This window comes from Centroberyx affinis, unplaced genomic scaffold (assembly GCF_046629955.1).
Source record: "Centroberyx affinis isolate AG114_WGS23_722 - 3 ecotype Tasmania unplaced genomic scaffold, CSIRO-AGI_Caff_v1 ptg000091l_1, whole genome shotgun sequence".
Lineage (NCBI taxonomy): Eukaryota > Metazoa > Chordata > Actinopteri > Beryciformes > Berycidae > Centroberyx > Centroberyx affinis.
In genome coordinates, this window is record NW_027278797.1 from 51499 (window position 1) to 77688 (window position 26190).

General features: G+C 42.6%; 1 protein-coding gene across 1 annotated transcript in view; it reads left to right on the plus strand.

Annotated features, from left to right (window-relative positions):
• The first annotated feature begins 366 nt into the window (after window positions 1-366).
• Window positions 367-26190, plus strand: part of LOC139646584 (protein dispatched homolog 1-like) — a 39326-nt gene continuing 13502 nt past the window's right edge. The window contains exons 1-2 of the mRNA XM_071522490.1: window positions 367-500; window positions 6532-7303. Of these exons, the coding sequence (XP_071378591.1) occupies window positions 6573-7303 (731 nt within the window). The 5' untranslated portion in view covers window positions 367-500; window positions 6532-6572. The remainder of the gene's footprint in view (window positions 501-6531; window positions 7304-26190) is intronic.

Sequence of the window (26190 nt, forward strand, 5' to 3'; positions counted from 1 at the left end):
CTTAATCTTTGCCGCTGTAACAACGCAAATTCACTTCGGTAATCGTTCAAGTTTCCATCTGATCTCATGTAACTTCCTAGAGGAGAAAAGCTGTTATGGTAAGGCTTAGCAAGACCTTTCTAAGTGTACTATGCCTATCAGTGTGGCAGTGAGCGGGTTAAAAGAAAACTGTAGCGGGTTTTAGACAGTGCGACCATCCTATCAGTGCGCTACAGTGCAGTCCCAGCCCACCGCCTCCTCTCTCAGCCTGTCCGGAGAGAGCCGGGGCTTGTGTGCGGGTGTTTGTCATTCTGGCAGGACGCTCTCCCATGAGAAACAGCCCGCTTTCGCCACGACTTGTTGCTTCCTTTCGGGGTGTAGTATTTGTTTAACAGCGCGTGTGGATATTTTAACTAAAACCGGAGGAGTTTTTTTTTTTTTTTTGCCGTACGCACCCCGCATGTTGCAAATCCCCCCCGGCGAAAACAGAAGCGCAAAGCACCGGGAGACTCAACAGCACGGTAGGATACTCTGAATACTGACTATACTCTCACGTGAAACGCGAGAGTGAAACCTCTGTTTTGTCCCCTGTCTTGTTTTTTCTCCATTTTCCTGAGATTCAGTGAACCATCGTAGACAAATTTGCGGCTGGAGCGTGCGTTTATGTGTCCTGGAGTCGCGAGAAAAAAGCTGGATTTGGGTGTTGTGAAATGTTTGAAGTGTGTCGTTTGGGTCCATATGCATCTCCGTTGTTGGGCTACAGTGCGTCAGTCCGAGAGGTTTGGCTGGAAGTGGGGAAGACGGATGTCAAAATGACTTTGCCGTGTTTTTTCCCCCTCATTTGCATTCTCTGGACAAAACGGAGATTGTTACATAGATAGTAGCGTAAGCAGTGATGTAGTGGTAAATAAAAAGCTATGACCTCCAGTCGGTGATCATCATAAGGCAACCAGCCACCAGTAGGCTATAAGAAAGTCAAGTGTGCTTTCAGAAAAACATTCATTCAAGTGTTTTTTTTTATAACTTGCATCAGGTTGGCACTAATTAGTACTTTCCTTTACTTATTATTTAATAATTTCCCTTAAAAGACCCAATCCTAATATAACTTCCCTCAGTTTGACACTACTTACTATCATGTATACAGTGATACTAACATTAAGATTTATGTCAGTGTAAAAGGACAAAGTGAAAGTAGGTGGGTTTACTGCCACTACATCCCTGAATCTAGTATTTTCAGTCTCTGTTTCTAATTTATTTATCATTTTGCTTACAGCCAGAATGACATTGGTTTAAATATTGAATGAGGACGGTATCTGCTTTATATCTGCGTTTGCATTTTCCCAAAACAAACCAAGTGCTAGGAATCAGAATAACTGATTTATACATATGGCTCATATAGACACATACATGCTACTTTGAGCCATTTTATTGTCAGTGTTGTGTTGGGGAAATAGAAATAGTTTCCAATTCTCATTTCAACTCATGATTGTGTTGGACATCTGGGTTGATGGAATGATGAAAACAGGAGCGGACTCAGACTGACTGAATGGTTTGTTCACCTAATTTACCTTGAGACCCAGCAGTGTAGCCTTGAGCAAGCGCCGTCATATCGGCATGTTAAAAAGCCCAGCTGTGAAAAAGGACCCTTGGGGGGGTCCCCTGACAGACAGAAACACGCCAAGGAATACGTGTCTAAAAGCCTTGTCAAGCATGTGTGTAACTGGCTGGGAGACCTCTGCCTGTTGTTATTATTATTATTATTAGAAGCAATGTAGTTATTAACTGTCTCTTGACTGATTCCTGGTAATTGCTGCCTATTAGCTTTAATTAAAGGGACAGGGGGATGCCTTGCCTTGTGCTGCGTACCTGCCCGTCGCCCAAGGTCTCTCCGTCTCTCTCACACCCCATAATCATAAACTTAACATGAAAGAAGGCAGAAGAAGCGCTTCGTCATCACCTGCGTTATTCCAAAACCGCTTGCCTGGGGAGTCATTATGAAGTGGTTCTTGGTCGACTCTCTTGTTTGTATGAAGGTTAAATACATTCAATATTTGTTCTGACCAAGGCATATATGATTTGAGGGGGATTGAGGGTAGTCTCATCCTTACTGGCACAAATATTCCAATGCATCCCCCATGTATACTGTATATTTTATGGATAAAATGAGGGGGAAATGATGCACTAGTTGCCCACCGTCGCCTTTATAAATTTGGACAGAGTTTGACCTGTTGGACTAATTAGGAGTGCTGGTTTCGGATTGAAGGTCAGGTCTTATTCTTCATATTCTTCTTCCGAACAACTGTACTTTGACACAAACAATAAATATTTGCCCAGAACTCACAATTTGATGTCAGTATAATGTCAGGTTTGATTTTGATGGCATTTCTTCTGGCCTTGTTCTACTGGGTGAGGGTTTCATCATGTGTGTGAATATTGTTCCCCCTCAAATCCCACCAGATGCACTCCTATTCTAAGACAAAATGCTTCCTCTCTAATCAAAGATGTCTGTTACTTTTCTGCTTTACTTGTTCATCTGTAGACGCGGTTTTCCTTCAAGTCGTTGACCCTCACCTCCCTGAAATTTTTGGAATCTAATAAGAGGAAAGCTAATTTTATCTGATTAAAGTACATCAAACAGATACATTTTAGAAAGAACAGAGATTGAGATGAAGGGATTTGAAGGAGGAAATCTTACTTCCACCACTTAACACACTGCTCATTTATCCTTCCCTGGTTCCTAGCACTGTCTTGCTTTCTCTTGCACTTCAATACACTTGCCAGTTGCTATGATGCTAATGTCCTTTAATTCACTTGTTCTGATGTCACTCTGATTAAAGAGCACCAGCTAGATGTAGATCGTCAATGGATGGAAGAAGCATTTTTGGAGTCTTAGTTCCAGTTGTTCAAGGCGCAGCTTGGTCCAGCTGTCAACTTTTATTTTGAAGAGAGACACAAGACCCTGCTTGTGTCCGCACAGACTGCCCTAGATGTCTCACCTGCCTGTCAACGCTCTCCATTGGTGCAGACACACACACACACACACCGAGCTGATCCTCTTGCTGGCTAAATTCCTTTAGACCCAAACACCAATGTTGAGGGCAGATGCAGGAAGAAAGCACACAGGGTTGCGTAGGATTCAAATGGAGAACATTCAGTGCTATAATATAGCAGTAAATACCACTCCATGTATAATAATCAATACTCACCAATTTCTTTTTCATATTTATTAGTCTTTTCTGTTTCTAACCAGCCCTTTTTTAAGTCATTATACGATCTTGACAGCTGTGGGAGCCAGACTAATGACTTCATCAGGGTTTCCCTCAGCACTCTGCTATTCTGAGCTCTTTGGACTCTGGAGTTATTCTTTCTTCCCCCCCCCCCCTTTTTTTTTTTTCTACCCCGTCCTCCCAGCCACCCCTGACCCGACGGGTTGTCATGCTCATGTTTCGCCCCTCACTCATGTTGAGGTGCCACAGAGCACATTGGTCACATACGCCGCGTGTCTTTTGCTCAGCATTGGACGGGGAAAAACAGGCTTGTGTTATATATCACTTGGTGCTCAAATGCAAGCACATCCATTTTGCGGCAGAATATTTTTTAGGGGTTGTGGTTCAGTAGAAACGAAGGGGCATGTATGTATTTGTTTGCATGTGTGTGTATGTTTTTTGAATGTAAAACTAGTTAAGATTAAGTGTTATACAACTATAGTTATTATTTCTCAAACAAATTTAAAAGTAAGAGATCTGGGACATGTCTGTTATGTCATCTAAAACGCTTTGGAGCTGCTTCAGTGACAATGAATCGGAGGCCGACTTTATGGGCACTGTAACCGTACAAGGGTACGTTTTATGATTAAGGCACCACTGTGAAATGAATTTCATTAAGGTACATCTGAAACATTTTACACACAGGCAACATGATGGCACCACAGATTTGAGAGTCTTGATTTACTGTCTTCAAGCTTCAGGAGGGAGTTGTACACAAACTTTTAAATAGATAATTGACTCAATTCTTGTGGCAATATGTAACTGTTGTTGAAATATGAGTTTGAGATTCACGGATTACATGTTATCGGTTTATAGTAATATGATAAAAGGTAATCTGTTGCAGTGACAGGAACAAAATCATCAGAAAACCTTTTTATTATGAGATTGTAATCATTTGCAAAATTGTTGACCTCTTAAAACTAGTTAATACTGTTTTCATTAAAATTACAGTTTATACACTGGAGTAAATTGTGAGCCATACTGCACCTTTTACCTATTTCTGAAACTATTGAACCCAAAAGTTACTGAAAATAATACAATTACATTCCATTCTTTAGTTTGAGCAGATTATGTTCCTGATAACAATTTGATAACATTTACACTTCAGGCATTATCATTATTATTATTAGCTTTAATTAAAGGCACAGGGGATGCCTTGCCTTGTAAATAGGTAATCAGTAACCTGTAACAGATTACATCTTGACAGTAAATTTCCCAACCCTGCTATTGGAGAAGCCATACACCTTTGGTTAAAATAAGATAAACTCACCTTTAGTCACAACCTGCACAACTTCACATCAACCAGTAGGAAGATCCTAATGATTGTACTCTCATAGCACTGACTCTCAGATCTCTCTCTCTCACACACACACACACACACACACACACACACTCTCACACACACACTCTCACACATGCACATTAAAGCCTAGTAGTACCATTATTTCACCCTGGCTCATGTAAAATTTCTTTAAATCGGGGGGGCTGGAGCTGGAGCTGGGCACTGTTCCAGCAACAGCCCCCCACGACAGTGCATTACCTGTGAAATACAATTCAACCGCTTTTGAAGTGTGTCAAGCATATCATGGCACAAAGCCACAGACACGCTGTTTTTTTTCCCCCTGCTATGCTAAAATAGCCCACAGAAACGCATTTTCACATCGCAGTCTCCTGTGAGTATTTTGTAACTCGATCCGAAGCATAGGGGCTGAAACTGTAGCATAACGTGAACCTTCTGTTTTTTCTCACTCTGTTGGAACCATTTTTTTTGAGCGTCTCATGCCTTCTAATCCATACAAATGCTGCCAATTCATGCCAGGTCTTATTCATGCTCCGTAAATCATATTGATCTGAAACGGACCCTGTTTGAACTGACTGTCAGGACTACAATGAGACAAGAAGGGAGAGAGGAATTTGATCGGTTTGCCAAATATTTCAATGGAGCTTAGTAAATCAGCAAAGACTATTCCCTTTCTAACTTCATCAGGCAGGTGCCATTTTTTGTTTTGCTATGTTTTACAAGACAACCCAGTCATGTATTTGTCATTTTTGCAAACTGCAAAAAAATTAAGATGATGCCGTCAGCGTTGGTTTACATTTACAATTACGGCATTTACTTGACACTCTTATCCAGAGCAACTTACAACTAATCCTAATCCATAAAATTCTAGATCACCAAAATTACAAGCAACCAACAGTAGGAAGTGCAAGATATCTGACAAATATCCCTGTTTATCTACAATAATCATATATGAAGTGCTGCCTAAAATAAAGATAAGAGCTAATGAGAAAAAATGGGAAAGTGTTTTTTTAATGTTCTGAGGAATCAAAGTGGAAAAGCCTACTTTTTTGAGGAGAAGTTGAGAAGACTAATTTTTGTCATAAATGTTTTTGCATCCCACATGTCACCAGTGTATTTCCTCAGTTTTACAACTTAAGAGGTATTTTTGCTGACTGTACATTCATGCTGGGACACACAGTTCTGAGTGTTCCTCTCTCAAACCACCCAGTTTTCTCATATAGTCTCCTTTTTTCTCTCCTCTCCCTGGGCTCCCTCTGCTCTGAATGGAACAAGCTCTCATGCTCACTCAATTTCTGAGGGCTAGTCATGTTTTGGTGTGTAAAAAGATGGTTCACTCTAAAAATTCACTTACCTTTCTCTCTCTCTCTCTCTCTCACTCTCACCCTCTCTTGCCAGCCCTTCTCCTTCATCCTCTCACTTTCCTTCTCCCCTTTTTTTTCACTCCTCCTTTGCCACTATTTTCTCGCTCTCTAATCTTTCCCCCCTTCTTCCAAGTTGTGCTCATCCTGTATGTCATTTCATTGTATCTTCCAGGAGTCCAGACTTTTCCACTGATGGCTATGGTGCCACCAACACATGCACACATTAGTTTCAGGAAGTGTTTCTCCACAAATCCAAAAGCAAGTTGTCCACATCACCTCTGGCTCATTATGAGGTTCTGAACAGGGCTCTCTTCATTTTAAAATGGATTAGCCTTAATCAGAAATCAGTGACATTGTTTAATAGCTTTTGAAAGCACACAACATTGCTTTAGTATTTTTAGGAGGAAATTATGAATCTAAATTTCATGGTCTTGACTGGGTTTTTGATCACACAGGAGTGACAAACAAACATCAGTGGTACTATTGGGGAAAAGAAGTTGCAATAATTTTTTCAGGGATTATGTTACTTTGCAGCTCACACCCACACCACCCTCCCTGCATCAGTTGTGTTCTCATCAGTCAAACAGACCCTGACCTCCTCTCCCTTTCTCCCTTCCCCCAGAGGAGTGACCGAGCGCCCGCCCAGCCCGCTCGGAGAGGACCATGGCCCTGAGCGATGCTAGCGGCGACCCTCTGGCCCTCAGCAATGGAGGGCACCATCCTCTCAGCGCCAGTGGAAACGCCGCTTCAACCACCAGTACACCAGTCAGCGGAGGCCAGGACCCCGTCAGTGCTGCCCCTAGTGGTGACTGCCTTACCGCAGACGGAGAAGGAGACGTTACAGTCAAGGATGCAGCTTCTAGAGCGCAGCAGAAGCAACAGAGGTCGCGGTCGCCACATGTTGTCCAGAGAACCAACCGACCGAACCAAAATGGCGGAGTGGCCAAACGCAACGGCTCCCTGAGAAACCTCCCCCCATCCTCCTCCACCTCTTCCTCCTCTCCCTCCCCTGCTGTCACAGACTCCCAGAGGTTGGCCAAGCACCACCTTCCCTCCACCCTCCCCCCATCCTCTTCCTCCCCTCCTCTTCAGCCCCCTCCGCTGTGCTGCCAGCACTGCCACTTCCACCCCGCTCTGTGCTGCCCCGGGGGCCAGCAGGAGTGCCATCTCTTCCAGAGTCCAGGCCCAGGTCCAGGCCCAGGCCCAGGTCCCGGCCCGGTCCCCCACCCTGGAGCCCCTTCATCTTGCCCCTGCTGCCACCCTGCCTGCACCAATCCTCACCCCCATCCTCCTCCTCTTCCCCCTCATCCTTCCTCCCCTCTCTGTCTGCACCACCACCATCACCACCGCTGGCAGGAGCACCTCCAGAGCCAGACACATGGACCTGGACTCAGGTATGGGGGGGAGAAGAGGGTGCAATTATATCTTGACAGCTAATACTGCTTAGTGACATTAAAATATCAGTTGTTCTCAACCTGGGGTCGGGTATATTTCTACTATAAAATATATAATTTTTAGTTAATTTTTGCTTTCTTCTTGTGAAATACTTAATAGTTGTCAGCCTTTAGGCCTCCTTTGATATAATGAAACAACCTGGAAAGGGGAAATCATTCTTTGCAACGGTGACGGGGGGTCGCATGTAGGCATCACTTCATTTTAAGGGGTCACAAGCCAAAAAGGTTGAGAATCACTGCTCTAGATGAAAGCATTACCCAGCATCTGTTTGTCAAGCGTGGGGTGCTTTGGCTTATTTTTCTGGTATCTTACTGATAAATAACATCAACAAAACATTGAACTTTGCTGAATAATAGTGGGTATAATGGCTTTTGAGAACAATTAGTGTGTTTGTGTTGTGTAGGGGAGGGTGGTTTGTCCAAGTTTGTATATATTTGTGTGTATATGTGTGTGTGCATACGCTTGTGAGAGTAAATCTGAATGCTTGCGTGCTTTGAATGTGTGTGTGCTTGTGTGTGTATTGACCCCAGGCAGATCCCCAGTCTTGGCAACAGAGGGTCTCTCACAGCCCTCCACGGCCCCCATAAGCCCCCCTCCCCATGCCCCCATGCTTAATAACATGTCACATCCATGTTTAGGGATCATGTTAGGCCTGTAATGCAGTGAGAGGTGGATACGGCTGTTAGGGGCCATGATACGTGTGCAATATTTTGCAGCAATGCAGGAGGGTAATTTTACCAACAACTATTTCCAAATAGAGGCCTGTCACGGAATGTTTGGATAGTCGTTACCAATGGTTACAAGGGTCGCACCACCATGTTGGAAGAATGACAACAAATGAAAGACCGTAACGTTATTTCCTGCCCCTGCCTGACAATACAAAGAAATGCCCAAGTTTTGTGTTGTGCCAAGGTGTTCAAATGATGCTGTAAAAAGGGGCCAAAAGATTATTTAAAGGAATAATCTGTGACATTTTCACATAAATGAATGTCTGTTTTGTTACTGTCTATCCCTGAATGATATAACACAATCATGATTCAACCTATAGTCAGTTCATGAAAGCTTTTTCATTTGATGTTCAAAACATCCGGTGTTGGGTAGCTGTTTGCTGGGAAAAGCCTCTAGCGCACAGTTTATGACAGCTGCAACAACAGTTCAGAAAAAAATAGAAGAAGAACTGGGTAGTTAGCATGAGCAGCGATAGCCACCATGGCTAAACAGACAGAGAAAAGAGAAGCAACTACAGAAACTCAAACATCATCAACACAAAATCAAAAAAGAAAAAGACATAACAGTACTGGACACAAGCAAGCAATTACTGCTTATCACCTAAGGTGTCGCCAAAAAAACAACAACACAGAGAACTTGAGGATTACCACACTTATAACAATTGGGAACCACTCTCCAAACATTCTGTGGCAGGCCTCTAGTGTTCCCTCAAGTAAATAAAATTGTCTTCTTTGATCTCTGATTTAGTTGTCTGGAGCACAGGATGGGCGTGTGTAGCTCAATGGGTGGTTCATAGCACTAACACTGCCTGGGTTAGGGGATCCGTTCTCCTTAAACCTCCTCAGACTGGGTTAGGGTTAGAAAGACCAGGATCCAAATGAGGAACTGAATCTCTCACCTTGGGACCCAGGTTCCTGAAAACATGTTAGGCTCCTCATGTGGAGATCTATCAGAAGTCGAGCTGTGACTCAGCTCAGGTCTTGACCCATAATTGCCCTCACAACCTCCTTCAAGCACACTGGTCCTGAATAGTTGGTGCTGACCGTGACGTTGGTGCTTAATTCAAGAAATACACCGGGGATAGTGTTTTCCACACCTTTTTGTTAACTTTGTACTTGTTTTTTTTTTTGTTGTTTTTTTTTTTTTGGAAAGATTGTGTTTCAAAGATTGTGGTTGGTGTTTAGCAGACCCAGCTGGTTGTTGGGTTAGAAATGGCCTAAGTTTATCCACAAGATGAGAGAGGAATGTTGGAATTTAAATAGAAACCTGCATGCACACACACACACACACACACACACACACACGTGACGGCCATGCCTTCTCCAGTCAAGGCAGAATGTTAGCATTGAACTCATTTGTTGGCAAACTTCTCTTTTTTTTTTCCTCGGGCGATCCATATTTAGCAAGTTGGTTCTTTCCCTTTTACACCAAAACCACAGGCCTTCTACCGCATTTGAAACTGGAACCATTTAATGCCTTGCATAATCATTTGCGTAATCCTATATTTACCGTCTCCACAGAGAAGGGGAGGGGGGAGTGAAAACTTCGCAGATGTAATTATTTACTCATGTCAGCTCCTCTTTATGGTAGCTCATTGCGGGGAATTTGATTTGTATGAAACTGTATTTTTTGCTTACTTCTTAGCGTGGAAATTTCCTTACCCAAATTGAGTTAGATCTCCCCTCATAACTTTCATTAGCAAGAGGCGCAGTGTGGGTGGCGTTGAAAGATGAGGTTTGTGTATCCGCATTGGTGCGTACACCAAACCTGGCCTGCACACATTATACCCTGGGTGGGCAGAGAGAGGCACAACAGGGTTTTGTTGCAGGCATTTAGATGCATTCACTGGCATCTGTGGCTCTCTGCTCCCCTTGCTCTCCATTACTTTCATTTTTTTTCTTTCTCGCTCCCTTTCTCTTACTCTTTTCTCTCACTCTGTTACCTCTTCCCTCACATTTTTCACCCTCTCTCTCTTTCTCTTTCTCTCTCCCTCCTCCATCTCTCTCTCTTCTCCCTCCTTCATCTCTCGTTCCACATCAGAATGGAGAGCAGATGTGGCGTGGGACGTATGTGCCTCTAATGTTGAACCAGGCTCTTATTTACCAAACAGGTCCCTCTTGTTCGGCGATGACAGGTTTGAATTACAGGGCCTGGGTTTGCTCCAAGATCGCATCCCAAACTCCCCCCTTTCCTGTACAGTGGTGTGTGTGTGTGTGTGTGTGTGTGTGTGTGTGTGTGTTTGTGTGTCAGAGATGGCGAGATTAGAAGGAGGAAACGATATACCTGCCTCAGTTATGTAGTGTTACCCTGAACCCAGACATTAACAAAAAAAAGAAAGAATACTTCAGGTCTCTCCTCTGTCTTTTACCTCAATATTCTCCACCCCTATATTGGAGACCGTTGGAGTTTTGGTGGTAGTTAAATATAACTTCTACACTTACACACACACACACACACACACACACAAACCTACATATATGGTTAATGCCCTGGGTAATTTGAGGGTACGCAGTCAGACAAGATGGTGTCAAATATCGGAGTTTGATCTCCTTCAGGGCTGTGATCTGCCAGATTAGGCAAGGGATTACGTCTATGATCACAGCACACGTACGTCTCACACACACACACACACACACACACACACACACACACACACACACACACACACACACACACACTTACACACCCCAATAAGTCGTAACACTAGATCTTTGGGAGAGACCTCTTTATGTGGGTTTCACAACAGGGGATTTTTATGCTCCTGTTCTCAGCTTCACAAAGCATTAATCCATTTACCAAGATTAGCCTACACTTTGTTTCCTAATATTTCTATTTTGAGAACGATCAAAAGCCTTCGGGTCTTTATCCTCATATGAAATAAACAGAATCGTATGTTTTGGAAAGGGTGACGCACAACTCAGCAGTTCTGTTGCGAAAAAAAAAAAAAAAAACGTATTCAGCCGTCCATCGTTTATCTGTGTCTCTTTTTTTTCTACGTGGGTCTGTTAAAAGCATTAGGATCATGTCTGCGTCTCTGCCGTAAGATTATCTTTCACAGCGATTTTATGTCTATTATTTAAGATCGGACGGAAACAGCGTGTCCTTGGGAAGTCAGCTGTTTGGCCCAGGTCGGCTCAGTCTGTGCCAGCAGGTTTACAGGCTTCAGGTGAAAGCCTTTAACTGCTGTGGCTAGAGCCCACTTCCCCAAAGCTGTGGCCCATTCTTTGAAAAGATATACTTTGGTTCTTACCAGTAAATGTGGGTAAATTTTGGTTGTGGCTGGTATGTTTGTCTGCTCTACCAGACACTTGGGCCGGTCAGTCTCTAGACTACATTAAAAGGAAAGTTGGTTGGTAAAATAATGAAAGTAGTTTTGGAATCCAGCAGCCAAGATTGACTAATGGATGAGAAAGTTTGTTTTCTGCCAAGTTTTCTTGCCCAAGATTTTTCTTACAGGGTGCTGTACGGGTTTGATTGGTGATATCAATTTCGACGCTTGAAGTTCGCAACATTTGATGTATGGTGCCGTTGAGCAAGCCCTCCAGTATCCAATCCAAAAGCATTAATCTGGAATTGTGGGAGGGTTTTAAGTTTACACCCTTGAACCAGCACTGTTGTTTTAAAGACCCCATGAAATGCCATCTCATTCAAAAGTCTAAACCAATGGAATATGAGTTGGGGAGAAAAAGGAAATTTCATTTGATGGGAGGGGTGGGGAGAGGATGAATTGTTAAAAAATCAGATGGTTATATTTGTTAGAAACATACATTTACGCCTACTAGTGCAGCATGAGGTCACCACCAAAGATACTGTGTTTTCCAGGAAGTAAAAGTAATGGGAGTTCAGTTTCATGGGGACTTTAAGGCTGTTCTGAGGTGGTTTTAAGTGCACACTTGAAGTAGAAGGGGTCCAGAATCGGAACTGTGTTAGGAGTGAATAAACTAAACGCAGGTACTATGTGTTGCTTGAGGGCACCTGAGGTACAGCTGCTCTCTTTGCCTAGCTAACCTGCTTCTACCTGCACCGATGACACCGTCCCTGACCCCGCAAGGGCTCAACGGCCCCCAAAGAGCTCGCTGACACTCAACCATCCGGGGTCACGTCAAGTTTTTAACCTCCCCCGTTCACACTCTGCTCACCCGGAGCGAAGCGTTTTCGCCCTCCTCGCCGACGCTTCTCGCGAGCGTTCTTGTTGTTTTTAGCAGCCGCAAGTTTGGATTAGTTTCGTGCCTTCTCGGGATAGCAAGAATTCCTGTCTCTCGCTCTCTCTCTGTGACGTTTTCTCAAGAAAGGTCGGCTTTTATTTGAATTTTGTCTTGTCTTGTCTTTTTTTTGTGAGGCAGGTGGTTTGGTTGCCATAGTACATGGGAAAAACTGTATGAAAACATGACAAATCACAGTACTGAGCAGTTCATTGTGTAATTTAACAACCTTTTATCAGTTGGACAGGCTGGAAATTTGTTGTGGACCATATGTGTCTGCACAGTGTTGGAAAAAACGACTTTGTGCTTCATGCCAAAATATCATACCTCAGATATGTCTTTTTTCTTTCTTTCTTTCTTTCTTTCTTGCTTTCTTGCTTTTTGCTTACTGCATTTCTTTCTTTTTCTTTTTGTCTTTCTGTCTTTCTTTCTTAGTCTCTCTCTCTCTCTCTCTCTCCCTCTCTCTCTCCCTCTCTCTTCGCCTCTCTCTCTGTCTGTCAGACAGCTGCAAGCCTCGACCGGCAAGGGATAGTCTGAAAATGATCTTTGTGCTCTGGATTTCAGGGTGTCAGCTTGACAAGGCTTTGCACATTATCAAGAATAACAACTGTTTGCAAGGCCTTTGGGCGGGTATCTTCCTTGGTTTCTCAATCGTCTGGTTTCCACTTGTGGACCAAATAAAGCCTACTGGTGGTTGCTCATCTGTGTTGCTGGAATGCTCCTCAGGACAACATTTCTGGATTCTTTATTTATTTATTTATTCATTTATTTATTTTACACAAGAGATAATTGTCTGCTTTGTTTTAGTTTCACATGAATGAACAGTGGTTTCTGTTCCCGGTCATGAACATGTGGAGTTGGTCAACACCTTGAAAAGCTTTACTTGGAACCCCCACTGTAGAGAAATTGGCTAGTTTACTAGTTTAATAAGTTACTTTTATTTTATTAGGTTTAGGTTTTTATTAGGGATGCACATGGATCAACATTTGTGTAAACAGGCCAGTGTTAAGGAGCTGGCAATTATCAACCGCAGATCCTGGGAGGTCTGCACATTTAATTGGAAAAATATTCAAATCGCAATTTCCAAATTTCAACAGGTGGCAATTTATTTCTTTTAGGGAAAGCTGTTTCAGGCGGCTTCAAAAATGAGATATTCTTTCACATTGCAGCATGTTGAGAGTGCATCTTAATCATTAGCATCTCCATACCCCTTTCACACACATGGCCCGGTAATGTTACAGTGTGCTGCTTTGGTTCATCCTGTTTTGGAAGCAATTCATATCAAGCCCTGTACACAGGAATGTGCTATGGTCTGTCACATTATAGTGTCATCAAAAACAGATGTGTTTACAGTCTGTTAGATATAGTGGAGGACATTACTTTCCAGACATGGAGTGACATGGTTATGCACTGAGCTTTTAGCCTATATCAAGCTGGAGCAGAGGTTGATTGAGCTCTGAACCCTCATCTTGATTACGGGTCAGTCTGTGGATCAACCTATGTATTTTCCGGGTCACTAGTCCAAGAAAAAGGAGTTTTCAAACATTTTGCTGCATCCACAGGTCTCAATTCATATCGCATCTATGATGATATGTAACAAATTTCAGAGAAATCTGATACATTTCTATCTTATCTGAAATATTCAGCAAACCATTTGGGGTGTCATGCACCTGTAGTCCCTTCGCCTCATGTTAAAAACAACTGAAAGGATTAAAGTTGAACCCTTATGATAGAACTGCAGATAGTGTGACTGCAAAAGGCTGAGTGTGCAAGATAATGATTTCACCCTCTACACAGATACAGCCAGAACCTTGTCATGACAGATACACACACACACACACACACACACACACACACACACACACACACACACACACACACACAGGTCTGTATTCTTTAAATGTCTGGGTTGAGGGCAAAACTACAAGTGTGAAGCAGGTATAGCGTTTCCTCCTAATCTCACTATCTCTTATATATACAGTACACACACACACACACACACACACACACACACACACACACACACACACACACACACACACACACACACACACACACACACACACATCTATTTTGAACCCCTCAGGCAGTGAAAGGTTGCTATGTTGAACAGTGTTTTCACCTCATGCATACCTCTACACAGGACCAACAGAAACAGGCCAAAAAGAGCCTTTCTTCCCTCGGGGGATCATTCATCACCTGCTTTGACACTTAGAAATACATTTACATTTACATTTGAGGTCTTTAGCTGACGCTCGTATCCAGACAACTTACAGTGAGCGCAGCTGTAGAATAAGCGGTAACACTTTATTTGGATAGTCCAATGTTGATACTTGCCTAACAAAGTGTTACCTGCCTATTTGGTGCATCTCCACAGACTACGTAACCCTAAACCTGACCTCAGCCTCACCCTAACCCAAACCCTAACCATTGTCCCATTTTTAAACCTAAATCCAACCATAACCTTCTAACATTAACCCCAACCCAAAGATTATCCCTAGCCCAGACATTGAATATCTATAGACTACTTTTCACACAATTATGACACTTTTTAATAAGACATTATAGTCACTTGATAGTTGAGTATTGGACTGAAAAAGCTTAAATTCCTAGATCATCACCATGACAGTTAGGCTAACCAATAGTAAAGAGTGTAAGGGTCTGAACCATAGAGCCCTAACAATATTTATTTAACTATTGAGTGATCACAGGAGAGAGAAGTGCAAGGAAAAGAAATTAGAGATATAATAGCTGAGGAGATTTTCTTTTTTTTGTTGGTAAAAATACGAGCAGATAGAGGAGAAAGATATGGGAAGGTGGAGAGGGGGATGTGAGGTACTTCTAGAAGAGACACCTCTGCCAGTTGTAAAAAGGTGGATGATATGGGACCCCGCGGGCCCCTTTACACTGGCAGTTAATTTGCAGGGAGAGAAACTAGCAATCTGGGTCTTTTTAAAAGCTTGTAAGCTTCCTTTTTTTCTGTTGATTCTAGCTTTTTTTTTTTTTTTTTTCTTACACTGAGAAAATCTGAGTTAATGTTCCGAGTCACATGTTGTTAAACGCTCAACTAGAATGAGAAGAGTGCATGTTAAAAGAGGGTGTGTGTGTGTATATATATGGATGTGTATACTCTGCGGCTCTTGGGGCTTGTGTGAAGGCTCTGTGATGGACGGAGGAGGTTTACTGAGGACATCCTGCATGTTAGATCGTTTCTGTACTCTAGAAGAACACCAGGAGCTACCGTATGAGGTGAGCCTGGATGGTATGTGACGCGTGCAGACATTTTCAATAAAAAAAAAAAATCATTTTAGCGATCGTAGTGCATGCTTGTGTGAGTGCGTTTTAAGGGAAGGAGTAGAGATGTGTGTTTGTGGTTGTTCTCCCTTAGCAGACTATGTAGAGTTGAGGAGGAGTAAGAGGTGAGGGGAAGGCACCTAGGTGTTGAAACTTGCATGATGGAAAATGCTGGAGAATGTGAGTTTTCTTTGACCTGTTGTAGTGTGTGTGTGTGTGCGTGTGTGTACATATATACATGCATTTGTGTGTGTGTTCCAAAGGTATTTTGAGATATAGATGAACCAGCCACCAGCAAAATGCTGGTATATTTTGACTGTGGCAGGTAAATGTGACTTTTCAACTTTCCACTTTGCCTGATAACCAGCTATTATTGTTGTTGTTGTTTTGTTTTTTTTGTAAAACTTTTGGTCGCTTGTAAATCAGTGAGAGGGGCTCACTGGTTCTTGTGGACTTTGGATTGATCTCCGTCTGTTTATTCATTCATTTTGTTCCATCCATCCCTGTCTCTCATGCAATATTATCCCAGATACCACTGATCGGAGTTTGTCAAAACTTTGCAGAATGATGCATCTCACCACTGTGTTCCGCCATTTTCAAATTCAAAACATCTCAGACACTACTGATCAGATTTTGATGAAACTTTGGGGAATTATGTATGTCACCACTGAGTTACAGCATTCTCAAAATTATACTGATTAGCCCAAGGGGGGCCTGCTGCAATTACATGTTAAAACATGGTGACATATTTGTTACTGATTTGCATAGAGAGAGCGGCTGCATCATTCCGACAGGTTTACCGGCTTCTTTTTTGTTATTTTTCACTGTGGCTTGATGGTGAAAAGGCGGTGTGTTGCCCTGAGGGAGTCGGGGTGTGGGGGGGTAATGTGATGTCAGGTGAGGCAGCTAACTGTACTTGAGCATGATAGTCCTGTGAGTCCTAAGCTGTTTGGCCTGCTGAGACTGAAGTGTGTTGGCTGAGGCAGCGCTGAGGCCCAGGGGCAAGACAGCTAAGCAGAAAGCTGAGGGAGAGAGGCACGGGGTGAGAGGAGGTGAAGCAGATGCACCCTTTTGTGCTTCTTTCTTTCTTTCTTTCTTTCTTTCTTTCTTTCTTTCTTTCTTTCTTTCTTTCTTTCTTTCTTTCTTTCTTTCTTTCTTTCTTTCTTTCTTTCTTTCTCTCTTGACCTGACTGCTCTCCTGCTGTTCTCTCTATTTTTTCTCTATTTCTCTCCTTCCCTGCTTTCTTTCTCTTTGACTCTTTATGCTCTTATACTCTTTCTTTCCTTCTTTCTTACTTTTTCTTTCTGTCTTTCTTTCATTCGTTTTTTTCGTTCTTTCTGTCTTTCTTTCATTTGTTAGTTTCTTTCTTTCTTTCTTTCTTTCTTTCTTTCTTTCTTTCTTTCTGTCAACGCTTCGCTCCCTGTTCTTACAGTGTAGTTCTCAAGTATGAAGCAAAGCCCATAAAGATAGCCATCCCAGATCAAAGGCCCATGCTATCCCATAAAGCAGGATCAAAGCTTGATGTAAGCGCGGCGTTGTCATAACTTCACATAAGCTGGCTGAGCAGCTAGCCAGGCCTCAGCTGGATAAAGATGGCTTGCTGCTGCTGGTCGGCTAGCTGGCTGGTTAGGATTATTGTAGCACTTTGAAGGGGATAAACTACTACATGTGTCCAGACTGGGGCAAAAAAAATTATTTATGTTTGGCTCAGTTTCTTTGATGTAATTGGGGTGTGCTAAATTTAGCTTTCCGGACAAATAAAGTTCACACATCACCTTATAAATACTAATGTCTCTTTGTATTTAAATATCTAATTAGTCAAATTATTTTCTGTTTGGTTAGTTGTTAGACTAGCCAGTTTTCTGACTGGTTGTACTTCCTCGACAGTGACAGTAAGGCTGCAATGATTAGTCGACTGGCTGAAAGTTAAACTGAATTCACAAAACCCATTCTCTAACTCCAACTGGTCATTTAAAAACTAAGCAAGTAAGCATTAGATTAGGAATGTAATCAATAAAATAGTTATCAGATTAGTTTATTACCAAAATAACTTTCAGGACACACATTGTGTGTCTTCACCAGCATTCATTTTTCCCTCTCAATATCAATAATAACACTTAGAAAATTACTTCTTTGAAAAAGGATCCTGGACACAGAATGAAATAATAGTGCATGGGTCTACTTTGCCTCTTTTGTGCACATGTTAGTGTACATTTGTTCCTGTGTTGGATTATTTGATGAGGTTCTAAAAATAAAACTGAGTGGTGGAGACTGTGGGTGCCTAGAACAACCAATATTGGTGGTTGAGTGCTCATAAACACTTGTAGAGGTATGAGCATTTATCAAAATTAAAATGTTCTCCCAAAGTGAAATATTGCTTTAATGGAAAATTAAGTTCAGCCAGAGTTTAAACAGTTAACAGTATTTTAGCACTTAGTATTTAGTTTAAAGTTGTTTTAAATCAACAGTGGTCCACTTAACGTTTGGATAGAACGTGTCTGTAGTATATGCAGTAGATTTATATTTGTCATAGCATATGATTTTCTATATTTATATGTTTGTAGAACTTAACATTTAGTTTTCAGTGAATTTAAGTTATTGATGTTCTGTGTTAATGGAACATACATGCGGCATGTATGCAATAGATTTTATTTCTCATGCCATATCACATTCATATTTATGTTTGTTTGAAATGAACAGAACCGAGCAACACCCCTGTTTGAGATAAACAACCAGTTTCTTATGAATCACGTTTTTCTTTGCTCCTATTTCCTCCCCTGCACTTTGTGAACTTGCTCTTGGAATTTTCCAGGCAGCGGCCCCCACCCCCAGCACTCTCCCTTCCTCCCACAGACACACACACACACACACACACACACAAAATCTCTGTGAGGGTGTAGGGAGGACAGGTTTTGACGTAGCCATCATCATTAAGGCTACAGAAGAAGGCTCCTGGCCTCGGGGCCTCAACTGGGGCCAGGTTTCCCAAAATCATCTTGATGGTGATACCTTCTAATATCATCTTCCATGTGTTGTAGTTGATCTTAGTTCAAATATCGCTGTTGGTAAACGAGGCTGGAACAACCCACAGCCATACCAGGCATCTTTGTATCACTAGACAAACTTGAGATGTCGCAGCACTGCTCCAAAAACAAAATCTCCCAGGCAAAGAGGTTGAAAGTGGGTAGCGAGTGATGGAGAGGATGGAAACAAAGGGGAGAGAGGGTGCACCCGGAGGTGCTGTGGCCTTGGATGGCCCTGACAGAGAGAGAGAGAGAGAGAGGGTGGGGAGGTTAGGTTAGAGAGGAAGAGAGGGAGCAATGGGCAGGAGTGGTTGAGGAGTTGGAGCGAAGGTAGGGAGAGAGAGCGAGAGAGAAACATGAACAAAATGGCAGAACATGTGATTGAGAAGTACAGTTTGAGAGCAAGAGCAATATTTGAAAGACATAAAGAAGAGATGGAGGGAGAGTAAATTAAACAAAAAAGAACAAAAGAGAGAAAACAGAGACCCTGCAGCTACCATGTCCTCAGATGGCCTCGACTCAGACACAAATAGACGACAACAGAAGCAGAGATGAAAATGGATTGATGGCGTTGTTTAAGGAGGTTGTATCGGAATTAGGAAATGGTGAGGAGTGAAAATAGATCTCTCCACAAAAGACACCTGGATATCTGCCCTCTCCATCTCTGCCTTGTCTAAAAATGTATAACTAGATCAAAGTGGACTCAGAATGAAGCTGCAGGCAGTGTCTGGTTTACAACTAGATCATGTGTAAAGAAAATGGTGGATAGGCTTAAGTTTGGCTTTTATGGCTTATACATGCATACACAAATACATACTTATATTCTTTTATTTATATTCACCTCTTAAAATCAAACTGATGTTTAGGGCTTTTTAAAGATTTGTTAGTTACACATCAACTAACAGCCTGGATAAATGTATACTACAGTAGCTAACATTCACACACACAAACAAGTGAGTGAAAGAGGTTGCTTTTGCCTAGACATGCAGCCTTCTCTTTTAATGCATGGCTAAGCACTTGGCTTCACATAAACCCGTTTTGTTAAATGATGACTGACTCATCATGTTTTAATAAGGTGCCATAGCTTATCGTTGAATGGGGATCTTCACTGTTAAGGAGAAACTTCCTGGGTGCTCTTCATGATTTAAGATGAATGATGTTGTTTTTGGGAGATGGGATTCTGGGTTGGGCTGAGCCAAATATTTCTCCTAGCATGTTTGGCACCAAATTGGAGTGAAAGGATGTGGAAGAGAGGTCTGGGCAAGCAGGATACCATACAGTTCACTGTCGGTCTCAGAGGCATTGATTAGCACAGTTTGGCCATTGCGGTTTTCTATAACTGTGGCCATGTTTGCTCAACAGTCCTGCTCCATGGCCGTTGCTAAGCAGGCCGTTGTGGCTGCAGCACCTCTTTTTTAGCTAGCAGTGCTAAACAGGTGCTGGTTGTGCCTAATATTTTTGCTAAGTGACTATTTAAAACTTGTTTGAAACTCGGCACTATTTTGCTAATAGTTTGGGGGGGAATTCACTTATAGTGCTTGGCACTTTGAACGCTAAAATAATGCCAAGCTCTCAGGAGGCGGTTGGAGGGTGAAGCAGCAGCTGAAAACCATTGGTTCCACCTCTGGAGGTCTGTTAGGGAAGCCTGCTATTCTCACTGGCTTCACACATACATATTTCAAGCTGGCTTGTGTACAGTTGCACTCAGTCGAGTGGAGGGAGGTTGGCAGGCTAAGAAGGATTTCAGGTTTCAGGATTTCTGGCCAGGCACATCCCATTTATTTGGAATCGAGAATCCTGTTTGCATTCCCTGCCAGGTATTTATTTGTTAGTTTGATTTTATTTTTTAAATGTTGTCCTAATCACACTTGTGGTTACAGCAAGGACCCTTGAACCTTTACAGCATAGGATCCAAATTGAGTCAGTTTACTCTGGCCCTGAGACACAGGCACATGCAAAACTGATGATCTTGTTGTGTGGGAAACCACCACAAACCATTTTGGGCCTGCAACACATTTTTGGTCCCCACAACCATAGCTCAAGAAACATTTCATCTGTCGTGTCTGTGCCCAGCTGATAAAGATTTCAGTGATGTCAGGGGTGGTTCGGCATGAACTCCGACCTTCCAGGAGGGTCGTGGGCCAGCGGCTCCTAGCCCTTGTCTACCCATGGCTCTGGGTCTGTGAGCTGAAGCCATAAAAAGGACAGGAGCAGCCATAATAAAGACATCTCACTGACCGACAGCTTGTAACTATTGGCTACAGTGCTGAAATCCGGCCTGTGCGCCTGGAATTTGCGCACGCCCGTATTTCACCTCCAAGAATGCAGGGGGATGGCAGGTGTGGCCAGTGAAGGCCATGCTCAGCAGTGGATGTAGCCATCCAAAACCCCCCATGCACACACACACACACACACACACACACACACACACACACACGCACACACACACATTTCCATACATTTCCACTGGGGCTGCAAAATGTATCGAAGAAAATATCATTAGTGAAATATTGTCTGCTGCAATTCCCAAATTGCAAGAGGCTCCAATGTTTTTGTTGGAGGGAAAGGTGCTTCAGACAGCTTCCTTAACAAGGTATTCAGGTGCTGTGTGGGATCCCCAGCCTCCAAAACAAGTTACATGTTGGAGAAAATCTTCTTTATATGGAGCAAATCCCATCTCGCCCCAACATTTATTTTCATGTCCTCAAGTGCTAAAAAGGGTATGATGAGGTATGATGTAGAAAAACCTGTGATGTGCAAAGCAGTTTATATCACAATCACATTTCAGAAAACAAATCACTATGAGTTTTTTCTCAACATTATGCGTCCCTAATTTATACCAGGGTGGGAAATTAGGACCAGCCAGCAGACAAATGCTGGTAAATGCTGGCTTTGGTGTGACTAGTAGGTTTGCCTTCTTCACCAGCATGTGGAGATCCTGTTCTGTTCTAGTTAGCTGGTAAAATAAGTCAAAGTGGCTCGTTTTCTGCTCTGATTCCCACAACTAGGTCCTGCATTTTAATATGAAAGCATCCATATCATTACCTCTTTGATGTAGAGGCATGTAACGTCTAACATCCACACACACCTGAAAGTCAAAAATGTCTCTCTCTCTCTCTCTGTCTCTCTTTCTCTTTCTCTCTCTCTCTCAATGTCCCTGGTCTTTCTATTTTATCTGATTTCTCTCTGCTTCTCTCCCTCTCTCTATCTGTTTCTGTGTGACTCTCTCATGTGCCCCATCCATATTCTCTTTTTTGTCTTCCTCCCTGTGTTTCTACCACTTTCCATCTCTCCATCTCTCTCTTTCTGTGTTTCATGTTCTTCCCTTTCTTCTTCATGTGCCCCCTCTTTATTTCCTCCATCCATCTTTCTCCCTGACTCTCCTCTCTCACAGCCTTGACAGGAGTCAATCTCTCTCTCTCTCTCTCTCGCTCTCGCTCTCTCTCTCTCTCTCGCTCTCTCTCTCTCGCTCTCTCTCTCAACCATGCGATAATGACAGGAGAGTGTCCCCAGTTGACCTTCATTTAAACCTTGTGTTTAAACAGCACTGGCCCATTCCAGTGTTTATTAGATGCTTGTTAGAAACATGATGCCCTGTAAATCACTCTGCGCTGCCTCTAAGCCTAAAACGCCTCGGCACATCAGTCACCAACACTGATCTGTTCTTTCGGATGCAACATTTAGCCTTTAGATTTGTTTGCCTCTGAGGAAATTATCTTTAAACATTTCTCCTTCTGCTAATTGAGTAACAAAGTGTTCTCTTTATTTCCTCTGTCTTTAAACATTTCTCCTTCTGCTAATTGAGTAACAAAGTGTTCTCTTTATTTCCTCTGTCACGTTCTTGAGGTTAGAGTGGTCTGGAAAAGCTTGGTCGGAAAAACTTTGGTAACATTTGAATGCGCAAACAGTTTTACAGCTTTAAAGCACATCTTAGGACTGTTCCTGTTCTGTTGAGTGTTATGCTTATGTATTGACTTATAGCTACCATAGTATTTAGACTACTAGATTTTATTATCTGTTTACAGAAACACAAGCCTAATTTACTCCTAATTCATATTCAGGTCTATTTGTTAGACTCACTCACTCACTCACTTGCCACATGTTACTTATGATGCTGATGTGTTTTGAATTGCAGCTACTGGAGCCTTGGCCCTATTTAGATTTTATTGTCTACATATAAATATAGGCCAGTGAAAACAGTCAAACATCAGGCTTATTTATTGAACTGTTGCTATTCCTGAAACCATTAACACTGATGTAATTTTACTCCCTGAGCCCTTTGGGCCTATTTAGACTGGTACATTTTAATATGTGGATTTACCATCTTACAAATGTCATCCTAATACATACATAGGCTCATTTGGTGGATTGTTAATGTCGCTCTCAGTATTCTGCTTTAGCCTTAATCGGCCGTGTATAAATATACACACACAGGCCTACTTATTGGGCTGTCAGTGGAGTGTTTCTCTCCCTAACTAGTCTCATGATGTAATTTGGAGGGGGGCGCTCGTGGCCCCAGCCTATTTCATGGCTAGGTCGAGCCTCTAATTGTGTGCAGCGTTCCAGCGAGGCACTAATCAGGGCGAGCCGGGCCAGGCAGGCTGACGGTTGACACTAATTGCTCCTGCTCCGACTTGAAGGCCTTGTTCCTGAAATATCTGGCCGCCCGTCTGTTGGCAGTTTACCCCCTTGGCTCTGACCCCTCACCCTCAGCCCCCCTACACACCATACACACAAAAAAAAAAACACACACGCAAGCATGCGCACATTTACTCACCTGCGGGTAAACACACTGCAAAAAATATCCATCTCAGTAAGTCATCTAACCTAGTATAAGCTTTAACATCTTATTTCTATTAAAAAAGTGAAAAATCTGCCAAATGAGATGAGATGGTTTCACTTGTTTCTGTTGCAAAATCAGCTCCTTTAATGAAAGAAGTGTCATTTTCTTGATACATGTGGATTGATCTGCCTTCAAAATCACCCTTGTTTCTAGAAAATACCTAAAACAATAGAAACTTCATTGGAAACAAATGTTATCACCTCAAATTTGGCAGAATGTTTCACTTGTTTAAAGAAAAATAAGATTTTTAAAACTGGTAATTAAACTAAATTACTTCTGATGGACATTATTTTGCACTGCATTCATGCATACAGATGCATATACACACAAATGATATACATGTGTTTACACATACACACTCACATCATTTCTTCCCCATCCACACACTAACACAGACACACACACGTCACCTCTCACTGATATGCATACAAACACACACACACACACATAGCTTCTCCCCACACACACTTGGTCCCAGCTCTGCTTCTCCCTCTCTGTCCTCTGTCAGCGCAGTGCTGAGTGAGCGGCTGGCGGTCTGTGTTTACCTTATTAATTAGCCCAGTGATCCAGAAACACTCTCCCTCTGGTAAATAGAATAACACTGAAAGGTTACCCAGGGCCCAGAGAGAGAGAGAGAGAGAGAGAGAGAGAGGGAGTGAAAATAAGAGAGAGGGAAGAGTCCAGGGAGAGAGAACGAGAGGTGGAGAGGAAGGGGAGGGAAGATTGGGAGAGAGGGATAGAGGGTCAGGGAGAGAGAGAGAGAGAGACATGGCATTGTAAGTTTGCTTTCGAGCCGTCCGGAGTGGAACCGATCAGAGAGCCAGGGAGGAAACCCGACGCGGCGGGTTGTCATCCTGCTGAATTTAGAGCCTCTGTGATCATCAGTCAACGCTACCTCTCTCTCTCTAGCTAACCCCCAAACCCCCACACACCCCTCCTTCTCTCCCTTTTCCTTTCCTCTCTTCATTTATGTTTGTGTGTGAGAGAGAGAGAGAGAGATGGGGTTTTTTTTGTTTGTGTGCTTGCATATGTGTGCGGTGTGTTCTTGCGTTCTTGTGCTCATGCTGTCCTTTAATTTTTTTCTTTTACTTTGCATGTGTGTGGATGTGCCCTTGTTTTGTTTTTTGGGTTTTTTGGGGTTTACATGTTTCTGTGTCTTTCATTTAACTTCTGGTATTGACAGATTGAGCCCAGAATAAGAAGCTCAGGGACAAAAGTTGATGTTGTTTTGGCAAATTTTTGAATTCATCATCTAAAGTCGCCTTGATAATGACACCTGAGTTTTACAAGAACAGGAGAAATTATTTTAGTTAACTTGATGTAAAAGCCTTTGCGAAATAATACCTGAATGTTTCTGATCGTTGTCTAGTAAATAAGGCCAAAAACGACCGCCTCAGGTAACCTATGCATCTTCCCAACTGGCTGAAATGTATTCAGATTGGAACGTTCCAGGCCAAAATTCAAAACAGACCTTTAGCAGACAAATAGATAGGCCTGAGAGTTCTTTTATGAATCCATTCCAACTATTTCCAATAACTCGGCTCCTCCATTTTGGGCCATATCTCTGTCCTGAAGTCCGCAGTTCAAGGCCCATACATGGAAACCCAAGAGACGAGAGGAGCAGAGCAAAAAGCAATACATTACCAATACAGAATGTTCCTCCCGGCTAATCGTACTAATTTAAAGAAAGGCAGAGCCAATGTGGTTTTCATTAGGCTTTGTTGGTTTGAACCAGGTAAAAGGTCACTTTGTATGTTAATGGGAAATCTACTATAAAAAAAGAACTCAGTTATTACTATAATCTTGAATAGTTGAGAGCATGAGCAATTTTAGAATACAGAAAGTTACTTGATGACATCTGTAACATCATCAAATAACACTTTCAAGAGCTGCTGTGTAGTTGTAGATGGAGGCTGACTTTCATCTTTATGTTTACATGTATCTCTTGAATCAAAGAGCGCTCATTCGTAGTCGCTAGCTAAAATTATCCCCTCTGTGTGTCTGTGGATACTCGTATTGGGAGACTGCGTTCTCAACCTGTGCCACTTGACATCTGGCCGTCATATTAACATGTCCAGTGAAACCTTAAAAGGGATTTACTGCCTTCCCACAACTTACCCCCGTGGAGTAAAATTCCTGCCAATAGCTCCAGTTCATTTGGGCTTCGCAGTTACCATGGTAACCACTAATTATAACATTCCGTGGATTCTCCTTTGAAGGAAAAGCGGTAAAAATACGGCAGCAACCTCTTTGGTCCCTTTGGCCATATTGCTCCAATCACGACACAAGTGTCCTGTGTGCTTATGACCTGATTGGCTGCGGCAGAGGGCGACCTCTGAGCTCACTTCCTGTTTTGGGGTTTGGATTTCCTTGTTGACGTTTGGGGGGTAATTTAAGTCAGCCTTCTGTGCAGTGAAAATGATCTGCAGTGAATATGGATGCAGTGAATTAGGAATGCTGATGTGGATATGATCAGTGATGCACTAAGAAATGTATCTGAAATCCTTCCGGCTTTTAGGTAGTGCTATTAAAACAGACCGTTCATCTTCACAGATGCCTCCGTTGGCAGGGGTTTGTCTGAAAAGGACTGTTCCCCTATCTAATCTAAGGAGTGCCTGGTCCTGTCTGCTCCCTCTGCCCACCGTCTGCGGGGGAGTCGTCTATCTGACTACTAATGGCATGTGAAGACGTCACAGTCCTGAGCCTCTCTCACTCTCTACCCCGTCTCCCCTTCA